This window comes from Erythrolamprus reginae, chromosome Z (genome assembly GCF_031021105.1).
Source record: "Erythrolamprus reginae isolate rEryReg1 chromosome Z, rEryReg1.hap1, whole genome shotgun sequence".
Taxonomy (NCBI): Eukaryota; Metazoa; Chordata; class Lepidosauria; order Squamata; family Dipsadidae; genus Erythrolamprus; species Erythrolamprus reginae.
Window position 1 is genome coordinate 131,582,519 of NC_091963.1, and position 27,469 is coordinate 131,609,987.

At 42.0% G+C, this 27,469-nt stretch overlaps 2 protein-coding genes across 3 annotated transcripts in view; one reads left to right on the forward strand and one right to left on the reverse strand.

The window, feature by feature from the left end:
- The window catches only part of LOC139154976 (BAR/IMD domain-containing adapter protein 2-like), a 52,100-nt gene extending 44,885 nt beyond the window's left edge, over positions 1 to 7,215 (forward strand). The window contains exon 14 of one of the 2 annotated variants that reach the window (XM_070730122.1): positions 1,694 to 7,215. In XM_070730122.1, coding sequence (XP_070586223.1) covers positions 1,694 to 1,766 — 73 coding nt within the window. In that variant the 3' untranslated portion in view covers positions 1,767 to 7,215. The remainder of the gene's footprint in view (positions 1 to 1,693) is intronic. The other variant, XM_070730123.1, reaches the window with a different exon arrangement.
- Positions 7,216 to 11,226: 4,011 nt separating this feature from the next.
- LMTK3 (lemur tyrosine kinase 3) overlaps positions 11,227 to 27,469 on the reverse strand; it is a 55,622-nt gene continuing 39,379 nt past the window's right edge. The window contains exons 11-15 of the mRNA XM_070728556.1: positions 24,237 to 26,731; positions 21,632 to 22,002; positions 20,886 to 20,997; positions 12,997 to 13,257; positions 11,227 to 11,243 (exon numbers count right to left, since the gene is read on the reverse strand). Of these exons, the coding sequence (XP_070584657.1) occupies positions 11,227 to 11,243; positions 12,997 to 13,257; positions 20,886 to 20,997; positions 21,632 to 22,002; positions 24,237 to 26,731 (3,256 nt within the window). The remainder of the gene's footprint in view (positions 11,244 to 12,996; positions 13,258 to 20,885; positions 20,998 to 21,631; positions 22,003 to 24,236; positions 26,732 to 27,469) is intronic.

A 27,469-nucleotide genomic window follows, 5' to 3' on the forward strand; every position in this document is an offset into this window, starting at 1 on the left:
TCCTGGCATTCAGGCATCCCACGGATAAGATAACCCCTCCTGAAAAAATTGCTTTCACAGAGGCAACCCGCCACTTTGGTGATTCCTGGCTAACATGTGCCATTACAGTGATCCCCCGAGTTTCGCGATCCCGATCATTGCGAATCGCTATATCGCGATTTTTCCACCCGATGACATCACTCCCTTCCTTTCTCATCTTTCTTTCTCTCTTTCTCTATCTTGCTTCTTCCTCTCTCACACTCTCTTCCTCCCTCTCTCATCTCTTTCTTTCCTTATCTCTCTTTCTCTGTCTCTCCCCCTCTTGCTCTCGAGCGGCGGGCGGCACCCAGGCAACGGGGAAACCCCATCTTCGGCTCCTCGCTGCTGCCACGCTGCAAGCGAGCGGCAAGCGAGCGGCAAGGGAGCAGCCGGGCGGGCGGGCAAACGGGCAAGCGGCAAGCGATCTTGGGGTTTCCCCTTTGCCTGGGCAACGGGGAAACCCCATCTTCGGCTCCTCGCTGCTGCCGCGCTGCAAGCAAGCGGCAAGCGAGCAGCCGGGCGGGCGGGCGAACGGGCAAGCGGCAAGCGATCTTGGAGTTTCCCCTTTGCCTGGGCGGTGCCCAACAGCTGATCTGCTCCGCAGCGCGGCAGCAGCGAGGAGCCGAAGATGGGGTTTCCCCGTTGCCTGGGCAACGGGGAAACCCCATCTTCGGCTCCTCGCTGCTGCCGCGCTGTGGAGCAGATCAGCTGTTGGGCGGCCGAAGGGGTCTTCCCCGCCGCCCACACGCAAACTCCACCATCTGCGCATGTGCGGCCATGGAAAAAGGGGCGCGCATGCGCAGATGGTGTTTTTACTTCCGTGCTACATCGCGAGTTATCGATTATTGCGAGGGGTCTTGGAACGGAACCCTCGCGATAATCGGGGGATCACTGTACACTTAAAAAAAAGAAAGGCCTTATGATTCATCTGAGTTAGTAGTTGTCAATTTTTTCTTAACCATGGACCCCCTTTAAATAACCTTTGTGGCCATGGACCTTGAAGTCTTAAGATTTAAACCATAACATTTGTTTAAGCCTTTGTGGATCCCCTGTGACAACATCATGATCCCTCAAAGGTCCAAGATTCACTGGTTGAAAAGCACTGGTTTTAAGCCAGTTTTACTTGTGTTTTCACCTCCAGACTCTTTTATATTTAAAACATTAAACATTAAAACATGGAATATTGTTTTTATTATTGTTGTGAGTCACCCCGAGTTTTCGGAGAGGGGCGGCATACAAATCTAATAAATTGAAAATTGAATTGAATTCATATTTTTTTTAAAAAAATCCTATGTTATGCAACAATTCTGCTGCTGGTGAATTGAAGAGAAAGGATGTGTAAAGCCCAATAAATGAACAAATAAAATGTGGGAAGCTTTCCAGAAATCCAGTGCATTGTCTGATATGACACGGGCTATTCTGCCCCATCGGCTTTGTTGCTTTAATCTCAGTCTGCAGCAGCCTTTCCAAGAGGCATTGTCAGTTCCCAACACCTGCTGGTTAGGAATGATGGTGTGTGTGTGTGTGGGTGTAATTTAATCAATCTGGAAGCCATCAGTTTGGGGAAGGTTGACCTTAAGCATAGCAGTTTTCTTTTTTGCAGGTGCAAGTCCCTGAAACCTAGGCCTACACATCTCACACTGCCTCTCTCTCTCTCTCTCATTTCCCCTTGCAGGATCAATCCTTTTGCTCATGTGAAGCTGAAACGTACAGTGACCAATGACCGCTCAGCCCCAGTCATCCAGTGAAACGTGCAATGTTGAGATAGACCACTGCCCTGCTTTCCCCTTCATTCCCTCACCACGCGGCCTTTCCCCACCTAATACGCTGCTTCTAGCTCAGAGTAATTTTCGCAGGCCAGGCTGGTCCAGGCATGCCACCCTTCTTTAATGGCACATGAAAGGTCCACAAATTCAACGCACATCAAAAAAAGTCTACAGAATCTCATTGGTGGTAGCAGTTCCAGGATGCTGAGAAGACAAGCGAACGGCAGGAGGACAGTAACAGCTGGAGAGGTGATGGAGTTTGGATGCAAGTGATGGAGGCAGAGGTGTAAAAGTTGGATAAACAGGCAGGAGAAAGGTGAAGGATGTGAGGAAAGGTGGAAAGAGGTCAGATGAAAGGAAAAGGAGATCAGAAAGATTGCTACCTGTAAGCATGTTACAGAATATCCCAATGAAGAGAAATTCGGTGAATGTGGGCCTCTAAATGTGATTCGTGTTTCTTGCCACTCAAAAGTTTCCACTGATCAGAATCTGCTTGTGTTTTCTAACCCGCTTTGACTAAAATGCCACCGATTTGGTGGTATGTGCTTAAAAAGAAGGTACAGGTAGTCCTCGACGTACGACCACAATTGAGGGTCCCAAATTTTTGTTGCTAAGTGAGACATTTGTTAATTGAGTTTCTCCCCAATTTATGCCTTTTTATACCATAATGGTTAAATGAATTGTTTCAATTCTTAAGATTCTTTTTCGTTAAATGAATTTGGTTTCCCCGTTGACTTTGCTTGTACTATGGTCACACATGACCTAGAAAACTGCAACCATCGTAAATATGAGTCAATGGCCAAACATCCAAATTTTGATCATGTGACAATGGGGATACTACAGTGGCCATGTGTGAAAAAATGGTCCGAAGTAATTTTTTAGTACAATTGTAATTTTGAATGGTCACTAAATAAATTGAGGACTCCCTGTATTTTGGAACCGGTTTGCAGGTTTGGTTATATCTGCAGCCTAAAGTTTTGTTCTATTTTTTTTAATTCAGCAGGTCTTAAATGTATGTCTCTCTCTCTCTCAGTTCTACTAAGCTGGCTGAGTAATTGAATGATTGCATGTATCATACATAACCTGGGTCATGTGAACCATGCTTATCATTACATAAGTCATAAATAAACATATTGCATGTGGACTTCTAGGAGAAAGTCCACCCTAATCTTCTTAACTGTAGCAGCAAGAGTTGTTGACTTGAGAATAGAAAGGACAGGGAAAACTGGTTTAGGGAGAGTAAGTGAGAAGGGGTGGAGGAATAGTTAAATCAAGAAAAATCAAAGTCAAAGCCGATTCATACTTGATACATTGATATTTCATCATTGAGTTATTCAGCTACAGGCCCAGCTTTCTTAGAAAATCACTTGGGGATGATTATGAATTGGTTGTATTGAAAAGTGTCAGATTTGAATAAGGATGGAAAGTTTTATTGTGGTGTTAGCTTTGCACTGTCCTCTTAAGTCCTGGAAATCACCCACTTGTATAATGCTGTTATCATGTGATAAACATACAAATGTAAAATAGCTCTGGGAAGGTGAGTGTATGAAGAGGTAAAGCAGTGTTTCTCTTAGCAACTCCTTAAGACATGTGAACTTCAATTTCCAGAATTCCCTGGCCAGGAAGATTGGCTGGGAGATTCTGGGAGCTGAAATCCAAATGTCTTTAGAGTTGCTAAGGTGAGAAACACTGAGGTACGAGGTTGTAAGTCTTACAAAAAATGCTATTGATGTACTGTCTCTACATTCATTGCACGGTTGTATCTTAAGTGTCTTAACAAAGCATGGGCTGTGGATTGAAAAGGAGCCAGGATTTATGATTACTGGATTCTCTGAATTGGGTCTGCGATCCATAAAGTGATCCATACTACTAGTAGGTTTTGTTTCCTCTTCGAACAATTGTTGAGATATTTTCATTGGGGGGGAAAAGCATATCCGTATTGTGAAGAGGTTACCCTTAAACATAGACCACTTATTTTGAAATTTATATTGTTTTCTGTAGATTTAACCAGAGTTTTATGGTTTGCGATGGTCTAAAAAAATATAGAGATTTCCCCCTGCTTCCCAGGAAACATGAGATAACAAGACAAATGCCAGAAGTCATGGCTTTGTGTGTGGAAGGAGGAAGTAGATTAAAGCAAGGCAATTGTTGATTTATTAATTTTTTTAAAGTGTTTATTTAATTTCAGTTGCCAGAATATATAATAAAGACAGTTATTCACTAGGATTTTTGTCCTGGCAGACTGAACTGCGGGCATTTTGGTCAAAGCCAAAATAGAGTAATTCAGCTATATTGTCTGAAGAAAGAAATATTTTTTTCCCAGTGAGGAAAGGAAATGCCATCTCGCTATTCTTTTGCCCCTCACATTCTTCTCCCACTGACAAAGAACCCAGTCATTTAAAATCCAAGTATGCCCCCTTGCAGGCTTAGCTATGCTATTACAGAATCCTGGGCAGATTCAAGTAATATGCTTACTGATCCTGATTTAATCTTGAATGCGGTTGCATAAATAAACAACAACAGGGCCCTTTTGGGATAAGCTAAATAAATGCACAAGATGTCGACCTTTGATGAAACTCACAACTATATAGTGAAACTGTAACTTTGGAAACAACTGTCAGGGCCGGAAAATATCAGAATGCCTTCGTTATTGGAAAGAAAATAAGATTGATATCAATGAAAAAAGGTGCTTTTCCAAAAGGCAACTGGGTTGTTTTGATGGTTTGTTTGCTTTTTGAATAAAAAGATGTTTTCTTAAGGAAGAAATAAAATGTTTTCTTCTTTTTCCTCAAAGAAAAAAACAGTCCGTTTTTTTAAAAAACACCTTAGAGACAACTATATTACCTGGATGACTGAGAATCTCCACAGACACAAGGAAAGAATAATTTCAGGTTTTGGGGGTGCAAGGTTTATAGAGTTTTATATAGCTACCTCCCACTTGTAGTTTTTTCTAATGTGTAAAAAAAATAAAACGAAAACAGCAAGACAGATGAACTAGATGACATGTTTTGAATTGCTAGTGGGAGCAAATCTCGATATGAGTTCAGAATCGAACCATTCTTCTACGCTCAGTTTATGAATGTTTGCTTTACTGTACAGTACAGGAAGTCCTCGACTTACAAACACAATTGAGCCCAAAATTTCTCTTGTTAATGTCTCTACATTTCTTAAATGAGTTTTATCCCATTTTATGATCTTGCTTGCCACAGTTGTTAAGCAAATCACTGCAGTTGCTAAAGGTTGTTAAGTGAATCTGGCTTCCCCATTGACTTGTCAAAAGGTCATCAATTGACCTTGGGAAACAGCAATGGTTGTAAGTATGAACCAGTTTACAAATATCTTAATTCTGATCACATAATATGGAATCAAGGGTGAGTTACGACCGGTGCGATAGGCAACTGTGCATTGGTAGCAGATGCCAAACTGTGCAATTTGCACATGACCGCTCCAGCGCCACTCCTTCTTTTGTTTATTATTTTTTTGTATTTTTTTATTTATACGCAAAATTTCACAAGGGGACGCTGACGCGCGCAAAGTTTTGGTGAATTTCTACTTCTGTGCATGCTTGGAAGCAAAAAAATGCCAAAATCTCACGCACATCTGCATCTCCTCCTGAGATTTTGGCACATTTTTGCTTCATGCACAGAAGCAAAATCACCCTGGGGCTACACACACGCACGCACGCACGCAAGACAACCCAAGCTAAGCACACAGCACACTGGTAGTGACCAGTAGCAGCAATCCACCCCGATGGGAATGCTACAAAGATTATAACTGTGAAAATGGTCACTAATCACTTTTTTCATGCCATTATAACTTTGAGCAGTCACTAAATGAATCGTAAGTTGAGGACTTCCTGCATTTAGGCCTCCTTCACATCAGAACTGTTGTTCCCCCTTTTCCAGCTAGTAGTAGTTCACATTGTTCAACCCTAGTGATACTAGAATTGAGAGGCATATTAAAAGAACAAGATCAGCGCAATGGTTGGTGACTTGAGTCCCTACTCTGTATTTCCAAAATCCAACATTTACTATTAGTTGCAAAAGATGTGGACATTTCATATATTTGTTCACATTTCAATATAAAGTGGCTGCAAAGAAAAGGGTTTTTTTTACTTATAGCCTCCATTTATGTTTATGGTATAATGTCTATAACTGGAAACCAGTTTTATTTCCTCTGCTCGAAATATAGGTGTTCAAGAGGCAAAACCAGGCACATATTTATGGACAGGGTATATACACTGGTTCCCATTTGGCATGCTGTTTCAAAAGCATGAAATACGATCTATTTTGCCTGTTTTTATTACCCATCAAATCAATTTTTTTTAAAAAAAATTAATATTGAATTCTGGAGAACCAAATATGAAATATCAAGAGGAAGAAATGTTGAAAATGAAAGATCAGTTTAGAAATAGATTTGCAGATTAAGCAAGTAGCACAGAACTCACTGCATAATGATATGGTTGCCAAAAGTGTGTGTGTGTGTTTGTGAGTGTGTGTTTCTGTATTCAAATACACACAATCATATATCTTGGATATCAGAAGCTAGTAACCTTGTGGTCTTATTAACAGCTCATTTTATCTTACATAGGGTTAAAATGTATACATTTATCATTGCATTTACTGCTTTTTATTAGAAATAACTCCAGTCATCTCATGATTGTTGCTCTGTGTGTCTGTCTGTGTGTGTGTGTGTGTGTGTGTGTACGTGAGTTTCAGCTGAAATACATCTGGAAAATTTTGATTCTCTTTCATCCAAAAGCCTGAAAAATGAAATTCAAGTTACAGATAGTTCATATCTAAGACCAGAGTTTACACATCCTGCAATTGATATATGAAAATTGGAATGATGGAAAATTTTGACACTGATACACTCTGCTTTGAGAGTACAGAGGAGATGAGGAACATACCAAAATCAAAATGCCTTTCACATAAAAAGAGAAGGCTTGTATGAGATTATTAAAAAAAAAAAGTGAGTGCAGGATAGCATTTATCATATGTGAAATTGCTATACTGTACTATGTTTTTGACAGCCTTATAAACTGATTGTAAAGAAATTTTATTGCCCTGCACTATACTGGAAAGTTGGAAAATAATAGAATAACTATATTTTTATCTTCTCAATTGGGCCATGTGAGATAACTGGTTTATCAAGTGATTGCATATATGCCATGGTTTCATACCCATTGGTAAATAATGTTTTATGTTTTACTAAAAGAAACAGTCTGTGCAACTCTACATTTTAGGTGTTTGGTGTAGCTTGATCATAATATATAAAGAACAATGAGATTCCACTTGTTATCAGTCTCTATGTAAATGAAAGGGGATGGAGAATGTATTGTTGCTGTGACAAATATTAGCAGCTGTGCAGATGTTGAGGTCTCACTAACTGTGTTCTAATTTTGAAATTAATAAAGCTTAATATAAATGTGTGCCTTTCTGTGTTTTCCTGGTACCTTGAAGCAAAAATATGCCATAGTTTTAGTTTTGGAACAAAAGTGTTCTTTTTTGGAGAAAACAGACATCACCCATTTCCCTACCTTCATAAAGTTTTCCCTAGGAATTACAGCTTTACCTATGTGTTTTCTGTTTTCAGATCGGTTCAAAAGTTCCTTCGCCACTCATCAACTAGCTTGTATCCCCACTTGCATTCCCATTTATACCATCTGCAGAGAACCCTGGCTCTTATGTGTAACAAAATACAATGCTATTGAAATTCTTGTATTTAAAGATTTCTCTGTCCCTATTTATTTATTTTATTTATTAATTAATCAGATTTATATGGTGCCCCTCTCTGAGGACTCTTGGAATGAATGTTCTCACTAATAAAATACCACTCTACGAAACATTCATCTATCTATTTCTGCAACGCAGATTCTCCAGAGTTTCACCTTTTTGTACCTCAGTAAATCATCCATTCCTTAAATATTCAGATTATTGTTTCACTGCTTGACCCATCGCAATTCAGTATCAACCCCCAATGGAATCATCGATATACAAGACAAATGGTCATAGGTGTATTTATTCTTCCATTCCTCCTACCAGCTTTTAAAGAATACAACTTTCTTTATAAACAAAACACCCACCCACCCACCTGCCAAAAAGACAACTTTTTTTCATTTTAACAGAGCATTTGATAAAGATGACCATCCCTTCCTTTCTTTATTCTGTGCTACAAATGGCAACAGGAATGGGGGTTATTGATATTGTACCCAAACTTCTGTTTCCCTTAGAATCTATAAAAATGGAATATATGGTACCAAGATGGAAGCCATGATCGCAGAGATAATGTTTCTATCATGGCAATGAATGGAGGCTAGATAATCAAAATGTTCGCACTGCCCACCACCAGAGGCAGAATGCAGAGGCCTGATGCCATGCAAAACCAGCCAGTTCCCAGTCTTGATGTTCTTGAGATAATACAGATGCTGCTCAAGCATTTGACAGGCACTTAAAGAACACTTGTGGACAAAGTGTGGAAGGGTTTTGCCCCTGCCACAACCTGGAGCAAGCGTAGGGTTCTAATTTTATAATGAAGTTGTTGCTGAAAAACCCGGCACTTTTGAAAAGGGCATGGCAGTAAAACACAACCAAATCCAGTAAGCCACCTCTTCCTTCCAATTTACAAATTAAGTGGCACAAGCAACTGCATAACATATTGTAAGTTGATGTGTAACCTTACAACGCCCTTCCTACTTTATGCCCACTGCTTCTGAAAATTCCAAAAGCAATTGAATCTGGGTACTTTCTCCTTTAGAGAGGAGAAAAACCTCTGAAAGAAAAACTGACCTTGACATCCTCCCCTAATTGAGATTACTGCCAGATGTAATGGAGCTGCAGTTCCCAGAATTTCCAGGCTGTGATGGCTAAGTTGTAGTTCCAACATATCTGGAAAGCATTAAGTCCGGCAAAGCTGCCTTAAATCTCTCACACAGGATATCATCTGATGGAGGCATAGATAGTGTCCATAAAACCTTTAGAGACTAGTAAATAGAATTGTAGTTTGCATTGCATTGCCAGTGCTAGATATCGCCATTTGGGAGATAGTTGCCATAAATAGTTTGCTCCCAAACGTACCATATCTTTAATTCAATGTTTCCCAATCAGGAGTGAAATTCAACAGGTTCTGACGGGTTCTGGAGAATTGGTAGCGAAAATTTTGAATAATTTGGAGAACTGGCAAATACCACTTCTAGATGGTCCCAGAAGTGGAGACTGGGAAGGGAATGGAGATTTTGCAGTACCCCTCCCCTGCCGTGCCAGCCACCCCCACAGAACTGGTAGGGAAAATTTTTGAATTTCATCCCTACCGTGGGAATTTCCAGGCATGTGGACTTCAAATCCCAGAATTCTCATCAATGGCCATATTGGCTCTGGAATGCATGGAGTTGGAAGTCCAGACGCCTGGAAATTCCCAAGGTTGGGAAATCCTGATTTAGGTGATCATTCTGAACTTCCTTAGTAAAGTATATAATTAACTCAACACAATACAGTGTGGTGAAATGTTTTGTAGATAGCTAGCCTTAAGATCTTCAAGAAAGATACCGCTGATGTAAAGTACCCAGAGTCCAGAACTTGGGGATTCCACTAAAAGAATTATTGTCAACACATCAGCTTGCCAAAGGAACCAGCTAATAGTTGTTTTCCTGCTATGCTTATAGAACAAGACGAACAAGACGAAAGTATTGCAGCTATTATTTCAACACAAATCAGAAAGGATATCAGCAATTGCCAACCCAATAAATCAAGTCATGCCCAGGTTGCAAATATTTCTCCCACATCTTGTTGCATTTTCCCCTAGTCATTTATCGACTCCCCTCTTTCGTCACCATTTTTCCAGCTAATCATGGTCAAAACTAAGGAGAGCAATTATGAAAACTTACATTTCTCTGTCATAAACTAAATCAAAAGTGAAACTACTGCCTTAAAGTTAATTAAGGTTTAGAGTCCTTAAGGGCTTATTCAATCTGGCTGCTTCTAACAGAGGCTGAAAACCAACCTATAATATGCCACTTGCAGGCTGAAGAATGGTCAAAACCATCTTTCCCATCAAGAAGCACTCCAGATATGTTAGGATGACAACACAATGTCCATTATTCTTGGCCAACGCAGGCATTAATTTTAAAACTGGTGTCTTCCAGATGTATTGAACACACAGGTGGAAGACAGTCAATTAAATCAGCCAACAGAATTGGGTGTTTAAGTCTAATCTTCCTTTCCTCCTCTTCCTTCACCAGGGTTAAGCACTCTTCATTGCTGCTTTTAATCTCCCATCTGACCACAATAGCCACAGAGTAGGTATCTCCATAGAATTGTTTGAGCTTTTTCAATCCAACCCATTTCCTCCCCACACTGTGGTTTTTGGCACAAGAGATGACTTTTCCACTCTTTGAAAGTCCTTATCATTTTAACTGTATCCCAACAGGTCCCAAAAGACATTTATTAACCTCTAAAACAAACCAATGGGGGTCTGAGAAAGTCAGAACCAGCCACTTCCAATAAAAACCAACAATCTCCAACACGGATTACGATTTAGGATTGATTTTCCCCCGGTGCAATGCACAGCCATCAAGAAAATATGAAGGGAGTTCCCACAATAGATCGATGGCTATCAATTATCTGGTCACCACAAATGAGCGATGTGACCAATTTACTGTTTTTCCCTTAGCACTTCAGAAATGAATGAACAGTGAACAAAGAATACCCACCCAACCAACTCTCACTATTCAGGGTCCCTGTAACTTCACAGCATTTGATTATTCCATCTTGCCAGTATAATTCTGTCCCAAGGTTCAAGAGAGTGGTCTATTTCTTTTAATGTATATAATGCTGGTTAAATGGAGATGGTCACCAGCCCTATTCAGTTCCATTTGGCACAAAAGGACTTTTCAATTGGTAGCCATGTTCCATATTACAAGACTGCAGGTGATAAAACGCAGAAGGGCTCATGAGCAGTTGTAGGCAACTTCCTGAAGATGGGTTCCTCCCCTCCCACCTTCAACCCTCTTACTTTGGCACAGAGGGTCCTCAGAAGGAACATGTCAGAGAATGGAAGGGAGGCTAGAAGGGGACAGGGGTTATACATTCAAAAGCCAGTGCGGAGCAGGCGCCTCAAGCATTGAGGAGATACCTTCCTCATCGTATGGAGGCCTGAGACTGTTTGTACAAAAAGTTCTGCTCCTCTGCCTCCCAAGGCAGGGATGTGTCAGTGAGCAAAAGGAGAGCAGAAGTCCACAAATGTCAGGTTCTAGTTAGCAATAATGGCCCCATGCTGTGCACGCAGATACACACGTGTGCACACACTCACACACAACCACATCTGTCAGTCTATCCACTGCAGAAAACGGATGTGTGGTAGCTTGGTATCAGCAGGTCAACTGGATGACTGGGTGCTGTCCCTGAATGTTGAGATGACAGGTGGCGGGGTTGTCCAATTTCCATTCTCAGTTCTCAATTGCATCTGGAAGGTGGAGGAAAAGAAAAAAGAAACTTCTTGTTAAGGAGGAGGAGAAGAAGAAAAAAAGGAGGGGGAGGAGGAGGAAGAGGAGGAGGAGGAGGAAGAAGGAGGAGGAGGGGGAAGAAGAAGAAGAAGAGGAAGAGGAGGAAGGGGAGGAGGAGGAGGAGGAAGAAGAGGAAGAGGAAGAAGAAGGAGGTAGTTATTCTTTTGGGGCTGAGAGTTGCATTTGGCCTTTGAATGTCATTTTGGAGGGTGCATTCTAGAATGTCACAAGCATATTAGGTTATGCTTCTTTGATCTACAACAATAATATTAAAAGACTGCTAAAGGGAACAATTCTCTTTTCCAGCCAAATATACATAATTCCAATTCAGTAAGGAATTGGGGTTGGTTTTTATCCTCCTGGTCCCTAGAGAAGAACATCACGTCCTGTATTAACAAAATGACCAAGGGGTTTTGGAAATGTTCACCTTTTATTGTGAAGGTAGTTTTCCAAAACTCCACAATTCTCCAGCTGAACTTCCTCCATCTCAATTTAATACAAAAGGAAGGAAGGAAGGCTTTTTTCTAAGATCAAAGGATGGGAGCTGATGGGATAGATTTTATTGTGCATTTACCATGCCTTGGCCAAGGACTTGGGGAATGATGTGGAGAATCAAGATTTTATCTTAGCTTTCTAAAGCAATCTTACTCTTTTTCTCCAGTTGTTTTTTTAACTTCTACTCTCCATATCTATCTATCTATCTATCTATCTATCTATCTATCTATCTATCTATCTATCTATCTATCTATCTATCTATCTATCTATTTACCTACCTACCTACCTACATCATAGAAAGATGAAATTTTGGGAGGTTCGTTCAGATATGAAGAACCATTCCTAAAACACAAAAAGAAACGGACATGTCCTGGTCACCTCACCCCAAGAAGGATATAACGGATCTGGAAAAGGTGCAAAAAAGGGCAACAAGTATGATCAAGGAAATGGAGCACCTCCCTTATGAAACCAGGTTGCAACACCTTGGTCTCTTTAGCCTTGAAAGACGGTGTTTAAGGGGTGACTTAATCGAAGTGTATAAAATCATGCATGGGATAGAAAAAAGTGGATAGAGAAAAAAATATTTTTTCTATCACACAATACTAGGACAAGGGAGCACTCCCTAAAGCTCATAGGTAAGAAAGCGAGGACAAATCAAGGGAAATATTTCTTCACCCAAAGGGTTGTTGGTTTATGGAACTCACTTCCAGAAGAGGTTGTGACAGTTGTCAGCCTTGATAGTTTCAAGGCAGGATTAGACAGACTCATTGATGCCAAGTGTATCAGTGGTTATTGAAAGGGATATCCATGTGCCGCCTCTATGTTGGTTGAAGCAGGCAGGATTCCCTTGAGTACCATTTGTTGGGGGAAAGAAAGGGTCTTGCCTTCTCTTTCTACACTAGATCCCCATGTACAATTGGTGGGCTACTGTGTGACACAGAATGCTGGACTTGATGGGCTTTGGCCTGATTCAGCATGGCTCTTCTTATGTTCTTATGTGTTTGTTATGTGTGTTTACAAATAAGGAAACTTTTTCTTTCCTTTTTTAAAAAAGAACCATTCCCGTAGCACTCACTCCTGTCTGTAACTGGGTGTGGAACTCCACAACTGGGTCTGGAACTCTACAAAGCCCCACCTGAAATTTTCCTTCCTCACCACGTCCCATAATGAACCTCCCCTACATAAGTTAGTGGAAAAGCATGCCTCTATGGGCCTTACCAGCTGTGGGTCCCAATTCAGTATCACAGGAGGGAGGCCGATGTGGCTCTAGGGCAGGAGAAACAGTGAAGCGAGAGAATCTCAGGGTTTCCACGAGGCTGGACTCAGCCCGCTTGGCTGATGGCAGCAAGGCAGATGTCACGGGCACCGGTGAAGAAAGGACTGGGTGTGACTGGGCTGTGCTGGGGTCTGACACCATGGAGACGTAGGAAGGGTTCTGAGCCATGAGGGGGAAATCATCGTCCCACTCAAAACTGCCACCTTAATTGAGAAGGAAGAAAAGGGAGGTTAAGAAGGAGGTTAGATTGGCACCAATCCCAATGTAAAGAAGAAGATAGAAATATAACACTGGGGAACAGCAATTCCGCTGTCTTAAATCTGTGCCTTGTTTTCAACTAAAATTTGGCTTCTGGATCCAAAAATAACCACAGTTTTTGTCTGTCAAAAACGAACTTGTCTAACTTTTTAGGCTACAGGATGCGCTCAAAAGTCATACAAATTGTGCATATAAGGAAAATAAAGTAAAAACTTACCAAATATACTGCTTACAAAGAATAATTTTATTCATACAAAGGCAATAAAGGTTACTGCAAGTTAAATTGTGTTCATACATAAGGTTTTTTTTTAATTGAATGGCAATTGTACATATAAAGGTAAAACATTGTGCTTATAGCTTTTTCTGGTGTTTAATCTGTGGACATTTTTGCTTGATGCTCCAACAATAGTCAGCCATCATATGTACATTCCATCTACCTTGATACCGTACCTCCATGGCCTTCAAATCTTGGTGGAATTGCTCACCCTGCTCATCCCTGACTGCACCAAGATTTTCTGGGAAATTAGCAAGATGGCTATGTAAAAAATGCCGTTTGATGCTCATGTTGCTAATTAACTATTTATATATATATATATATATATATATAAATATATAAATAATATATTATTTATATATATATATAAATTATATATATATATATATATTATATATTATATATTATATATATATATATCAATTATATATTATTTATATATATATATATATATATATATATATATATATATATATATATATATGTGTGTGTGTGTATATATATGTATATATATATATATATATACAGTGGTACCTCGAGATACGAGTTTAATTCGTTCCGGACCTGGGCTCTTAAGTCGAGCAGCTCTTATCTCGAACAACTTTTCCCCATAGGAATTAATGTAAATAATTTTAATTGGTTCCAGCCCTCAAAAAACTCACAAAGTTAGTCTAAATTATGCAGAAAGACATGTTTTTAATGAAGAAATGTACATGTACATATAAATGAATAATGAAGTTTCTTTCACTTAACTTGTAAACTTTCTTAAACTTTTAAATTTACATATGTTCAACTTCTCTGCCACCCAATCCTGTAGGACAGAGGTCCCCAACCCTTTTTGCACCAGGGACCGGCTTTAAGCGATCAAGAGAGGAATGGGTGAATGAATGGACGGAGGGTGGGAAGGAAGGAAGGAAAGAGGGAAGGGACAGGAACAGAGGAAGGAAGCAAGGAAACTTATGAAAGGGGAGAGTAAGAGAGGAATGAGTGAAGGGAGGGAGGGAGGGAAGAAGGTGGGAAGGAGAAAGAAAAGAAGAAATAGAGGAATCCTGGTAAGGAGGCATGAGGTTGTCACAAAGGAGTCTGAGAAGGCTGGAAGAAATGATATGATTTAATTCTTGAGGGGGAATATTTATTTATTAGATTTGTATGCCGCCCCTCTCCGTAGACTCAGGGTGTCTAACAACAATAATAAAAACAGCATATAATACTCTAATATTTAAAATAACTAAAAAACCCTTATTTAAAACCAAACATACACAGAAACATACCATGCCAAAATTGTATAGGCCTAGGGGGAAGGAATATCTCAATTCCCCCATGCCTGATGACAGAGGTGGGTTTTAAGGAGCTTACGAAAGGCGAGGAGGGTGGGGGCAATTCTGATCTCTGGGGGGGACTGGTTCCAGAGGGCCGGGGCCACCACAGAGAAGGCTCTTCCCCTGGGTCCTGCCAAACAACATTGTTTAGTCGACGGGACCCAGAGAAGGGTCTGTGAGACCTAACTGGTCACTGGGATTCGTGCGGCAGAAGGCGGTCCTGGAGATATTCTGGTCCGATGCCATGAAGGGCTTTATAGGTCATAACCAACACTTTGAATTGTGACCAGAAACTGATTGGCAATGAGTAGATTTTCTTGATGTCAGTATTTCCTAATTCTTCCAATTTGCTCAACTCAGCCTCACGTCCCTCTGCTCTGCATCTACCGTTTGACAAGTTAATTTTGGTATGGAAGCATAATCACTCTTAATTCTTTAGATCAACTTAGTCTTTTCACAGATACACATATGCTTTACAAACGTGGCTTATGATCTATAACCCATGATAGTGAACCTATGCAGAGCCATATCTGAGAGCCCATAAGGTGTTGCCCTTTGTCAGCTGCAGAAAGCTAGCCAGCTGATTTTTGGTCTTCTGGAAGGCAGGGGGAGGCCATTTTCACCCTTCCCAGGCTTCAGGCTAGAACCCGTGGATGGTGAAAAACAGCCCAATGGGCCTACCGGAAGTTTGGAAGCTTCAGTGAGGCCTGTATGATTCCATAGGGAGAGAAATGAGGGGGAGGGCATTGCATTGTGGGTGTGGGTGCTGTTTTGGCACCCAGGTAAAAAAAGGTTCACCACCACTGATCTATACTCACACACACCCTGAGAGAACATGTAATGTCATCATGAGGAAATTCTTTCTGCAACTAAACCAGTGATGGGCTCCTACGGGAACGGCAGAAATGCAGTTCAGGTAGCAAAATTTGGCGCTCCACCCCAGAGCACCCAATTTGCACTGAAAGATGTTGAAACAAAATGCACAAGCCACGCCCAGAGTTTGCTAGTAAAAATTTTGGTAGCCCATCACTGAACTAAACTTTATTGGTCTGTTTTGTGTTCTGCCGGCATGTTTCAATCGCCCGTAATTACAGGGTAATTAGTCCAGGAAGACACACACTATACGATAAAAGGAAAACCCAAAAGTTTTTATAAACAGAAAAACAGAAACAGCTCCCTTTTTAAATGTCAAAGAGATTTTCTAGTACACACAAGGCAGAGGTTAAATGCAATCCAATTGCTCACCCAATAACTGGGAAATTGAGTCCAATTCTAAAGTCCAGAGAGTCCACACACAATCTTGAACAGCACAAAAACCACGATCTTGATGAAACAATGAATTAGATAAACTGCCATGAGGCTAAAACACCAAGCTGCACTTTTACCTGTAGCACTAATTACAGCAGCCCCACCCAACCACAGGTGGCCTCATTTTCTCTTGTAATAATCCTTCAGTTGCTGTCTCCTATGCATCACTCTACGCATGTGTGGATGTGTCATTAATTCTTGTTCAGAATCCAGGGATGATACAGATGATTGATCTCCTCCTGGGCTGTCTGCCAAACTCCCCTCTTCTCTGTCACTCAAGCTTCCTTGGTCAGAGGAGGCTTTGTCGGCAGATTCCATCGGGAGCAAAACAGGCCTGCGGCATATGGATGTTTCCCCCACATCCACCTGCACATTCCTTGGGGCAGGAGCTGGGTCAGAGCTAACCACAACAGTTTTGTATAACAATTTGTTGTTGTTGTTGTTTTAAAAAAAAGTCTTCCTATCATTCTACAAGTTTTCGCTTCTGTTTCTTCCATTATGCTAGGACTTGTACTGGAAAATCTTTCCCTCTCAGTCCATTGATCTGCTGTGCAGACTCTGTCAAAGCGAATGGGAGTTCCAGATCCTCGTATTTGATTTTATAGGCCAAAGGAGGTCACTTCAGGGCTAATTAGGCTTCCTAAAGCGTATCTTAAACTAAGCAGGATTAAAACCTGGCTGCCCCAAAACAACTTGTCAGACAGTGAAGACAGATGCTAAAGTGCGTTCTGAATATAGGAAGCTCCATAAATCCTTTGCCTCGCTCTGTGTCATTGAATAAATCTCTGGGAAACACTTGGAAAGGTACTGCTGAGTCATGGAGAGCACTAGAAGGGGGCCAAGTCCATATAAGGAACTTAGCACAATTTGCGTCCTTATTATTTATTTATTTATTTGTATCCCATCTTTATTATTTTTACAGAGTAATTCAAGGCAATGAACATATGCAACATACCTTCCAGAATGGTTGCCTAGGTCAGTGTTTTTCAACCAGTGTGCCAGGGCACACTAGTGTGCTGCGAGACATGGTCAGGTGTGCCGCGAAGCTCAGAGAAAGCAAACAAGAGAGAGAGAAAGAAAGAGAGAGAAAGAGAAAGCAAACAAGAGAGAAAGCAAGCAAGAGAGAGAAAGAAAGAGAGAGAGAAAGAGAACAAGAGAGAAAGAAAGCAAGAGAGAGAGAGAGAGAAAGCAAGCAAGAGAGAGAGTGAGTGAGAAAGAGAGGGAGGGAAGGTGGGAGAGAGAAAGACATAGAGGGAGGGAGGGAGGGAGGGAGAAAGAGAGCAAAAAAGAGGAAAGAAGGAAGAGAGAAAAAAAGAGGAAGGGAGAGAAAGAGGGAGAGAGAAATAGAGTGAAAGGGAGGAAGAGAGAGAATTTTTTTGCCCAATATTTTTTTAGCCGCCGCCGCCCCCCCCGCCCTCAATGTGCCCCATGGTTTTGTAAATGTAAAAAGTGTGCCGCGGCTCAAAAAAGGTTGAAAATCACTGGCCTAGGTTAATTTAGCAGATTTCCAAGAACAGCAATAACAGCCCCAATAACAAAAGGATATGTGTACCAACCAGGAACTTGCAAATATACAGTAACAATAAACCTTGGTTCACAGCCAAACTCAAGCAGTTACGTCATTCCAAAGAGGAAGCCTACAGAAAAGGTGATAGAATGCTGTACACTCAGGCCAGAAATATATTAACAAGGGAGATCAGAGCAGCAAAAAGGAACTACTCTGAAAAGCTAAAGAATCAATTCTCAACAAATGAACCAGCAAACATGTGGAAAACTCTCAAAAACATCACCTGTTACAGCAAACCACCTTCCCAAGATGAAGGAGATAGCAATTGGTAGATGACCTGAATGTGTTCTACTGCAGGTTTGAAAAGAAACCTCAACCACTTATCTGCACAATCTCCATCCCAGACACACCAACAACAGCTAAATCTTCTACAATTGAACCCATCCCATTGGGTTTACAACCCCTAGTGATCACAGATAATGAAGTGAAAGATCTATTTCTCAGACAGAAGCCTGGAAAAGCACCAGGCCCAGACAAGATAACTCCTTCTTGCTTAAAAGTCTGTGCTGACCAATTGGCCCCCATCTTCACCCAAATCTTCAACAAATCACTAGAGTTGTGCTATGTTCCTTCCTGTTTCAAACACTCTACTATCATCCCAGTGCCGAAGAAGCCCTCCATCAAGGAACTGAATAACTACAGACCAGTTGCTCTAACATTTGTAGTTATGAAAACCTTTGAAAGGCTAGTGATGTTCCACTTGAAAACCATCACGGATCCACTGTTAGACCCCCTGCAATTTGCATACCGAGCAAATAGATCAACAGATGATGCTGTTAATATGGCTCTACACTACATCCTTCAACATCTTGAATCTCCAATGACCTACACTAGGGTCCTCTTTGTAGACTTCAGTTCAGCATTCAATACCATTGTACCGGACATTCTCTTAACCAAACTAAATCACACTTACGTGGATCACAAGCTTCCTAACAGACAGGAAGCAGCAGGTAAAGCTAGGAAAAATCATATCAGATACATGTATAATTAGCACAGGTGCCTCCCAAGGCTGTGTACTCTCACCTCTTCTCTCTATACACTAATGACTGCATCTCAAACGATCCATCTGTAAAACTACTGAAGTTTGCAGACGATACAACAGTGATTGGACTCATTCGAGACAATGATGAATCCGCATACAGACGGGAAGTTGAACAACTATCCTTGTGGTGTGACCAGAACAATCTAGAATTGAACACACTCAAAACCATAGAAATGGTGGTACACTTTAGGAAAAACCCTTCCACCTCTCACAATACTAGACAACACAGTATCAATAGTAGAGACCTGTCCTACTGCCCTCATTTATCTGTATTTATTTTGTTTATGTTTATACCAATATCTGTTATCTTGTACATGTTCTGACAAAATAAACAAATAAAATAAATAAATATCCAAACACTGAGTATGTCTTTTTCAAAGAACTTTAAGCCACCTCTCTGATTTGGAAAGCAGAAATTAATCTATAATCTATGCCTATAATCTACCTTTCAGCTCTTGTGACACAACAGTGATTATTGATTTACCTTCATGGCTGCTGATTGTTTTAGTGATCTATTGTCCTTTTATTCGCTTTTGTTTTGTTTTTAACTTTATTGTATCTTGAAGCCTATAGAGGAAGTTACACTTCCTTACATGGTAATACGGTAGTTATTAAAACTGAATATGCCTCCATTGTCAGGCCTTTACCACAGTACAAAGCAGCTTAGTTTTTGAACAAGAATGTGTACCACCATCTGTCTTAATATGACAGTTTTAGATTCTGAGCGTTCATGGAGGCAATAAAAATCATATTCTAAAAATAAACTATGTGGAGATTATTATTTTTTTAAAAAGGATCAGCCAGCGTCAGCATAATTATTATGCAATGTCTCCTAAATTTCTGCTAACTGAAGCACATTTTCATTTTAAGGAGATAAAGCTTTAGTTATTTCCACTCACACGTGAAATGGGTTTAAGTTGACGAATGCTAAAGAGTAATGTTTATCTTCAGACTGGATCACTCATATTTTACTATAGGAGTCTCCACGGAAAATGACGAACCAAGGCAAAGATAAAAGTGAATCTCACCTGAGGACTGGTAACCATCATACCCAGGAAAGATACAGAAAAATGTTATCCATCCAAGCAAAAACTGGAGGGAAAATGTTATCTGTATGAATGCACTTAAATCCAGACAAAATCTTGATGGCTGGACTTAACATTTTTGAAGATTACTGGGCCACACCAGGATTTTTTGCATGTTTTCCTAATTTTCCTTATTAAAAAAAATCTCCTTATTTAAAGGTTTACATTAGCACTTTCATATGTACTTCAACAAATGTTGAAAAACTCTGCCCCAGGTTTAGCTACTGCATAGAAGACTTTCTGCAAAAGGAAAAAGAGAATTCATCCTTCAGATGGATTGCTCAGAACCTCCCTGAAAATAATATTCCTGGTTTTGCTCTCAGGCTGGAGAATGACCAGGATGTCAGATGGACCATGGCACATAGAACTGGCCATGGGAGAAGCAGGCAGCTTTCCCTTATTTGTGTTTTTCTAATTGCATCTGTAAATCTTTTCCTGTGCTTTTTGCCTCTTTTCCCTTTAACTGGTGTTATAATAGAAGAAACAGATTCGTCTGAACTGAAGAGGAAAATAAGGGGAAAAAATACAGATTGTGGTGGGGAGATGGATGAATGGATGGAGGGAGGGAGGGACAGAGTGATGAAGGGATGTATGTATGTATGTATAGATGGATGGGGAGCTTTCTGCCTGAGACATTGATTCCAATCTGCATTTGTTTTGTTCTGAACTTAGTTTGACTCTTCTTGAAATTGTCCTCATGCCAAGTGGAGTTTTGCAGCTATTCTTGGTCTCTTTCAGCAGTCTTCAAACTTAACCTCTTTTGGATTTTACCTAATCTTCATCGGTCTACACTTCCCATATCTGACAATTAGTTTAACCACAAACCTGTTCCATCCGTGTTTTGCATACCATTTTCTTATCAAAAGCACTTCTGATAGCTCAGCCTTCTTCCACTCTGTAGCTGGATGGCCCCATCTCCTACCTGGCATTTAAGGCTGCTAGAGAGAGAACATATTTTTGGCTTATTTCGGTACTCACTGAAGCCATCAGCTGGTGGGAAAGCATCAAGTCCCGGTTCGGCTGCTGAGCCAGGAGAAGGGGCATCACCATCGGGGGCTCCTTGTGAACTCAGTTCATTGGTTGGTGTCTCCTATATATAAACACAGACAGGAATTAAAATCCCTTTGAATTATCCATCTAGAGTCCCTCTGGACTGAGGCACAGTTCAATTAAATAAGTAAGAAAGGAAAATCATTTGTCAGAAACACAGAGGTTTAGCAATCAAATTGTGGGGTGGGAAGAGAGATAATAGCAGGATTTGAACTGGAAGAAACCCTGGGGTTTTCAGGACCTTTGACCATTGATGTAAACTACAAAGGAGGGGGGGGGAAAGCCTTCGTTTTGCATGTCATCATTATGCAAATAGGCATGAATCCTTTCAGCTATTGGAATAGATCAAAGGCATCCAACTGCTGGGCGGGGGAGGGGACACCTATTATCCAGAGATCATTGGCCATTTCTATAAGGAGGCATGAAAGGACAGCATGGCTGGGATTAAGCCAGACCCCAAAGGAAATACTAGTTGTCTGCATTGGCAGAGAATTTAAAGCATGGACAACCGGGTGGGAAGAAATAAACCCAGAGATAGAGAAAGTAAGAGAAAGACGAGACCCAGGACCCATGAAAGAAGAGACAATACCTGGAAATGGGACTCTTAGAGTCCTTCTTCACACTGTTGTGAACCAACTTTCACCCTCTCCATCCTTCACCTTCTCATAGCTCACCTGATCAAAGAGGTAGACGGTGACATCATCAAAGAAGGAGACCATCTTCCGCTTGCGGTCAAACTCAGCCGCCGCCTCTTCCGCTGAGCGGGGTGACTTGAGAAGACCACGCAAGTTGCGGGCATCATCGCTTTCACTCACCACAATGGGCACACCCCTCCCTCCGCTTCCAGCCAAGCCTCCTTCCTCGTCTTCTTCAGCATCCTCTTCCTCTTCCTCTTCTGCTCCCAGGGAAGCCTCTCTCCCTCCCAGGGCCGGACCCTCCCCCAAAGCAGTTCCTTCCCAAAATGGTCCTTTCCTTGCTCCGCCAGGCGGAGGAAACATCTGCAAAGCCAGCGGTGGCAGTGACAGTGACAAACGGGATAGCTTGGCTGGAGGGAAAGGTTAGGAATCAAAGGTGAGGATTGCCAGGGGGAAGGAAAGTGATGGGAGAGCCAAGGGTCCAAAGTCAAGAAGGATAAATTAACATGGGACCCAGCCAATAATAAAAGAGTTGGGATGACAGAGAGAGAGACAGAGAGAGAGAAGAGAGAGAATATATCATTTCACTAAAAGTACATTATTTGTTTGTTTGTTTGTTTGTTTGTAATTTTGCCCACCTGTAACCTGGTATGACTTGCCACATGTATCCATTCTAAATGAATGAATAGTTTACTTTAATCTGATTAATAAAACTATCTTGGCCTACAAGCAACTAGTATCCATGGAAAAATTGAAGGCATAACATCTGTAATCATTTCTGCAGCTAACTACCTTTTACCATCTAACACTATGTTGATCACGGTTGAATTAGAAACATAGAAACATAGAAGTCTGACGGCAGAAAAAGACCTCATGGTCCATCTAGTCTGCCCTTATACTATTTTCTGTATTTTATCTTAGGATGGATATATGTTTATCCTAGGCATGTTTAAATTCAGTTACTGTGGATTTATCTACCACGTCTGCTGGAAGTTTGTTCCAAGGATCTACTACTCTTTCAGTAAAATAATATTTTCTCATGTTGCTTTTGATCTTTCCCCCAACTAATTAATAAAGCAGCTGAAAGAATTTAGACCACCATTTGGTTAAAAAAGAATACTACTTGTGACACTGCCTATAAATCGACCCTCTTAAAAAAAAATTGTGTGTGTGTGTAAAAACAGCCCTCAACACACACACAAAATTATTTGGCAAGGCTGTTCATGTAGTCTAGAGCAGTGTTTTTCAACCTTTTTTTTTGAGCTGCGGCACTTTTTTTACATTTACAAAATTCTGGGGCACACCACCAACCAAAATGACACTCTAACGCATATTATACATATAGTTAATAATATAGTTTCTAAATGTATTTATATTCACTTTGGTGTGAAACCTGGGCCTGTTTCAATGAACACAAAAGGGATATCCTGGCAGGAATGGTAGTTTGGGGACCCATGTTTAATTTCCCCATGGCACACCTGACCATGTCTCACAGCACACTAGTGTGCCACGGCACACTGGTTGAAAAACACTGATCTAGAGGGAAGGAAACCTTTGCAGCCAAAGAAGAAGAATTAGAATTAGAATTATTAGAATTAGAATTGGAAGAGGAAGAAGAAGAAGAAAGAGAGAGAGAGGAAGAAAGAAAGAAAGAAAGAGAAAGAAAGAAAGCAAGAAAGAGAGAGAGAAAGAAAGAGAGAGAGAGAGAGATAAAGAAAGAAAGAACTAAAATTAAAAACTGGATCATTGGATCAAATTGTAAGTTGCTTGATAGGCAGCTATAGAAATTGAATAAATAAAGAATGAAATAAAATAAAATAAAATAAAATAAAAGAGGAAGAGGAGGAAGAAGAAGAAGAAAGAGAGAGCGAGAGGAAGAAAGAAAGAAAGAGAGAAAGAAAGAAAGAACTAAAATTAAAAACTGGATCATTGGATCAAATTGTAAGTTGCTTGATAGTCTTAGGCAGCTATAGAAATTGAATAAATAAAGAATGAAATAAAATAAAAGAGGAAGAGGAGGAAGAAGAAGAAGAAGAAGAAAGAGAGAGTGAGAGGAAGAAAGAAAGAAAGAGAGAAAGAAAGAAAGAACTAAAATTAAAAACTGAACCATTGGATCAAATTGTAAGTTGCTTGATAGTCTTAGGCAGCTATAGACATGGAATAAATAATGAAATAAAATAAAATAAAATTTAAAAATCTTATTCAATGTCCTCAGGATACCAATAAGTCAGAAGAAGGCTTTATTAACTCTTCCCTTCCTTCATTTAAGATTTTATTCTGAAGCTAAGGAGAGGACCTTATGAGGCAGTGATCCTGCTCCAGACAACCGCTGTCAGGGACATCGATGGGAAGGAGTCATAATGAGGGCTGCAATGGTGCCATCAAAGTTCTGCCCCTTTTAATACAAACTGCCTATTAAAATGTTGGGGATTTCATAATGTGCCTAAACCATCCTCTTGAATTCTCCCTATCACTTCCTTTTCTACCCTATGCTCGGCTGCTGCCCCTTCCCATTAAATCAATGATTCTCAACCTGTGTAATTTTAAGTCATGGGGAAGATTTTTTCCATCTTGTTTGTTACATAAACACCCCTCTTCCTCCTGTTACTGTCACTCTAGGGAATTGGAGATTGTAGAATTTTACCTTTGATATCTTCACTGGCATGATTCACAGGGACCTCAGTCCCTTGCTCCTTTTTAAGCTGGTCATTTGCTACATAAATGTCTTCCTGAGGATCGTGTGATTGCTCCACGTTGGCCGCGAGTTCGCCTTGGATCTCAGTATGGGTAGCTTTCTCTCTTTCCTTCCTTTCTTCTTCTTTCCATTCAAGCTGCTTCTCTTCCGATTCTCCAGTTCCTTCCTCCTCCTCTTCCTCCTGTTTTTCTTCTTCCTCCTCCTCTTCTTCTGCTTTATTTCCCATACTTTCTGACCACTGGAAACGCACTGTTTGCTCAAGGGGGCTTTTCTCATCATTCTCTTCTTTCTCTCTTTCCTCTCTTTCTTCTCTTCCTCTCTCCTTTTCCTTCTCCTCTTCCCCAGTTTTCTGTGTCTGTTCTGGCTCCAGGCTCCAAAGCTTGACAACGGCCTGATCTTTTAAGAAGGCAATGGGCGAGAAGCCCAATTTTGGCGCCTTCTGGCTACAGAGTAGATTCCGCGTGACATTCTCTTGCAGCGTGACCAGCAACTGTTCTTTGCACACCTGAACCACAAAGCCTCCGTCTACTACTGTCTTCTCTGCGGGCTTTTCCTCCTCGGTTCTGGTTACAACTGGAGCCTCAGCGGGTTCGGCCTCCCCGTCAGAGAAGTAAGCGGAATCGCGGTGAGGGGTTGTAAGCCCTAAGCTCCTGCCAACCTCTTCTTCAAGTTCAGTCCCTTCTTCGCTCACGGAGAGCGTAAGGTCGCTGGTGGACTGGGAGATGGGCGTTGCTGGCAGTTTGCAGGGATCATCGTCTGCTTCGATCTCTTCCTCTTCTCCCAGAGGCGAAGGCGGCGGTTCCTCTTTAAATATAAACTCGGGTGAAAAAGTGCTCTCTGTTTCGTAACCACTGTCCCCAAATTTTTGCCCTGGAGAGGAGTAATGGGAAGCGGGGCTGCAGACATCTGAGGAACTTGTATTAGAAGGAATGTCCAAGGAATCGACAGAGTCTAGGGTTCCCCTTTGCCGATCGGGTGCTGCCGGGGAGAGGCTCAGGGTCACAGGGCCAGCTGAAAATCCATCAACAGCTTCTGGGAGAATTGCAATAGTCTCCTCGTCATTAGTCTCAGCTAGAGTAGACAACGGTGGTATCTCCACAGGGACAATCACATTGCAGCACCCAGAGGCCATAGCTGGGAAGGGAGACCCAGGTGGACGGATATTTCCCCCACCTCTCTGCTTTGGGTAATCTTGAAGTTCATAGGTCTTCACAGCTGCGCCCATAAGTGGGTCGTAAAATTCACTGTGCTCCCCGGTATCTCCATCACAGTCTCTCGGGGGCACGATGGAACAGTCAGAGAGGGAGCCCCGCTCCACTTTGAGTGAGGAGTCGTCCTCGGTGCCATAGCTGTCCCTGTGAGGACGCCTCAAAGGTGGGCCGTGGTTGCTCCAACTGCTTACCACATCCCCTCGAGGGATGGCGCAGGTGCAACGGGCCCGCGTGCACAGGGGACAGGGCAGAAGTTTGCGCCGCCCTCCTCCAATGCTGCTTCCGCCATCATCGGTGCTGCTACCAGAACTGTGGTCCTCCATCAGAGAAGGTTCCTGCTCCCAGGAAAGCGACCCCTGGAATTCCGAGGGGTCCCCAGCAAGCGTCTCCCCTGCCCCTCGCTCTTCCATCATCTCAGCATCCCAGTTACGCTGCTGATCCTCCAGCTCACGGTAGACGGTGAGTAAGGATTCTGCAAGGAACGCGTCGCTTTCTGTGGTTGGCGTCTCCGTCAGCGACGTCTCTTGGATCTCACCATCAACGTGGAAAGGATTGCTTTCGCCACTGCCCCCAGTCAAGAAAGGGTTAGTACTGGACTGCTCGGGGGGTCGAAGAGGGGCGTTGAGGCAATCCCAGTCAGAGGGGAAGAGGGGCTGCGATGCTGAGCCAGGGCTGGGGGCGCAGACTGGGCCTTCGCCACTACCGTGGTCCTCCAGGCGGATGTAATATTCACTGCTGACGGAAGGGCTGCGGGCACTGATCACAGGCACAACGCTGGGCGTCTCCAGACTGTGCCCACGGTGTACTGCCTGTTCATAGAAAGGGTTGCTGCCAGGCACAGCAAGCCCGCCGTTGCTGGAGGGGTATTCGGGTGGTGCCGAGGCAGGGCCCTTCCATCGCCCCAGCCTGGCCTTCTCCCACATATACTCAAAGTTCAGTCCTCCGCTGCTTTCAGTCACGGTCAGGATGTCGTCCATGTCTCCGCCATGGAATCCATCCAGGAGTGGGTAGGCCGAGATCTCTTCTGACGGGCAGTGGTGACGCGCCGAAGAAGAGGAGGCTGGCGGTGGGGAAGAGGAACGCATGGGTTTCAGGGCACTCCAGCGCCACTCAAAACTCTCCTCGGCCTGCGCGTTGGAGCGCTCGTTCAACAGGTAGCTCACCTGCAAGTGAAGCTCTTCCATAGTTGGGCGATGAAAAGCTGGCAGCCAGCACGACTGCATCACCTCATACCTGCAGTGGGGCAGGGTTGGAGGGAGGATAGAGGAACAGTCGGAAAAAAACCAGGCAGAAATAGGGTAGAAAAAACACAGTTGTGGAAAGATAGCCTGAAAGGACAGCTAAGGGTGGGCAGCAGGGACTGGGAACATTTAAAACGAAGCCAACACAAACAAAAGAAGTGTTGCCCAAGAACAGTTAGAAAAACAGGAAGAATTAGACGTCCTACAAGGTGGTAAAAGGAAAAGCGAAGGCAGAAACAGATACGCAAAATTAGAAAGAGCTTTTCCACCATAGCAAGACAGAGTAGGGAGCAAGAGTCCACCATGAAAAAAGTGAAGCAGAGCATATAAACAGACCATTCTGAGGTCATTCAGGAGTACAAAAGGAATTGGGGGTGGGGTGAGGGATCAGTCTCAGGAATGAAAGGAGGGAGAATGGCTCTGAACATCAGGAGAGTGAAGTGGGTGAGAACAGCTGGAAATGCAGACCATTTATATACATCTTGTTATAAATCAAGTTGTCAAAATTGGAAGCACCATTTCCACCCCCGTCCCTGTTAAAAGTGTTGTTCTCCAGGGCAGCGTACTAGGACCTACTCTTTTCATTCTCTACATCAACGACCTCTGTGATCATATCACAAGCAACTGTGTTCTTTTTGCCGACGATGTAAAACTTTTCAATACCACAGACAACACAACTATTCTCCAAAAAGACCTTGACTTCATCTCAGATTGGTCTAACACTTGGCAA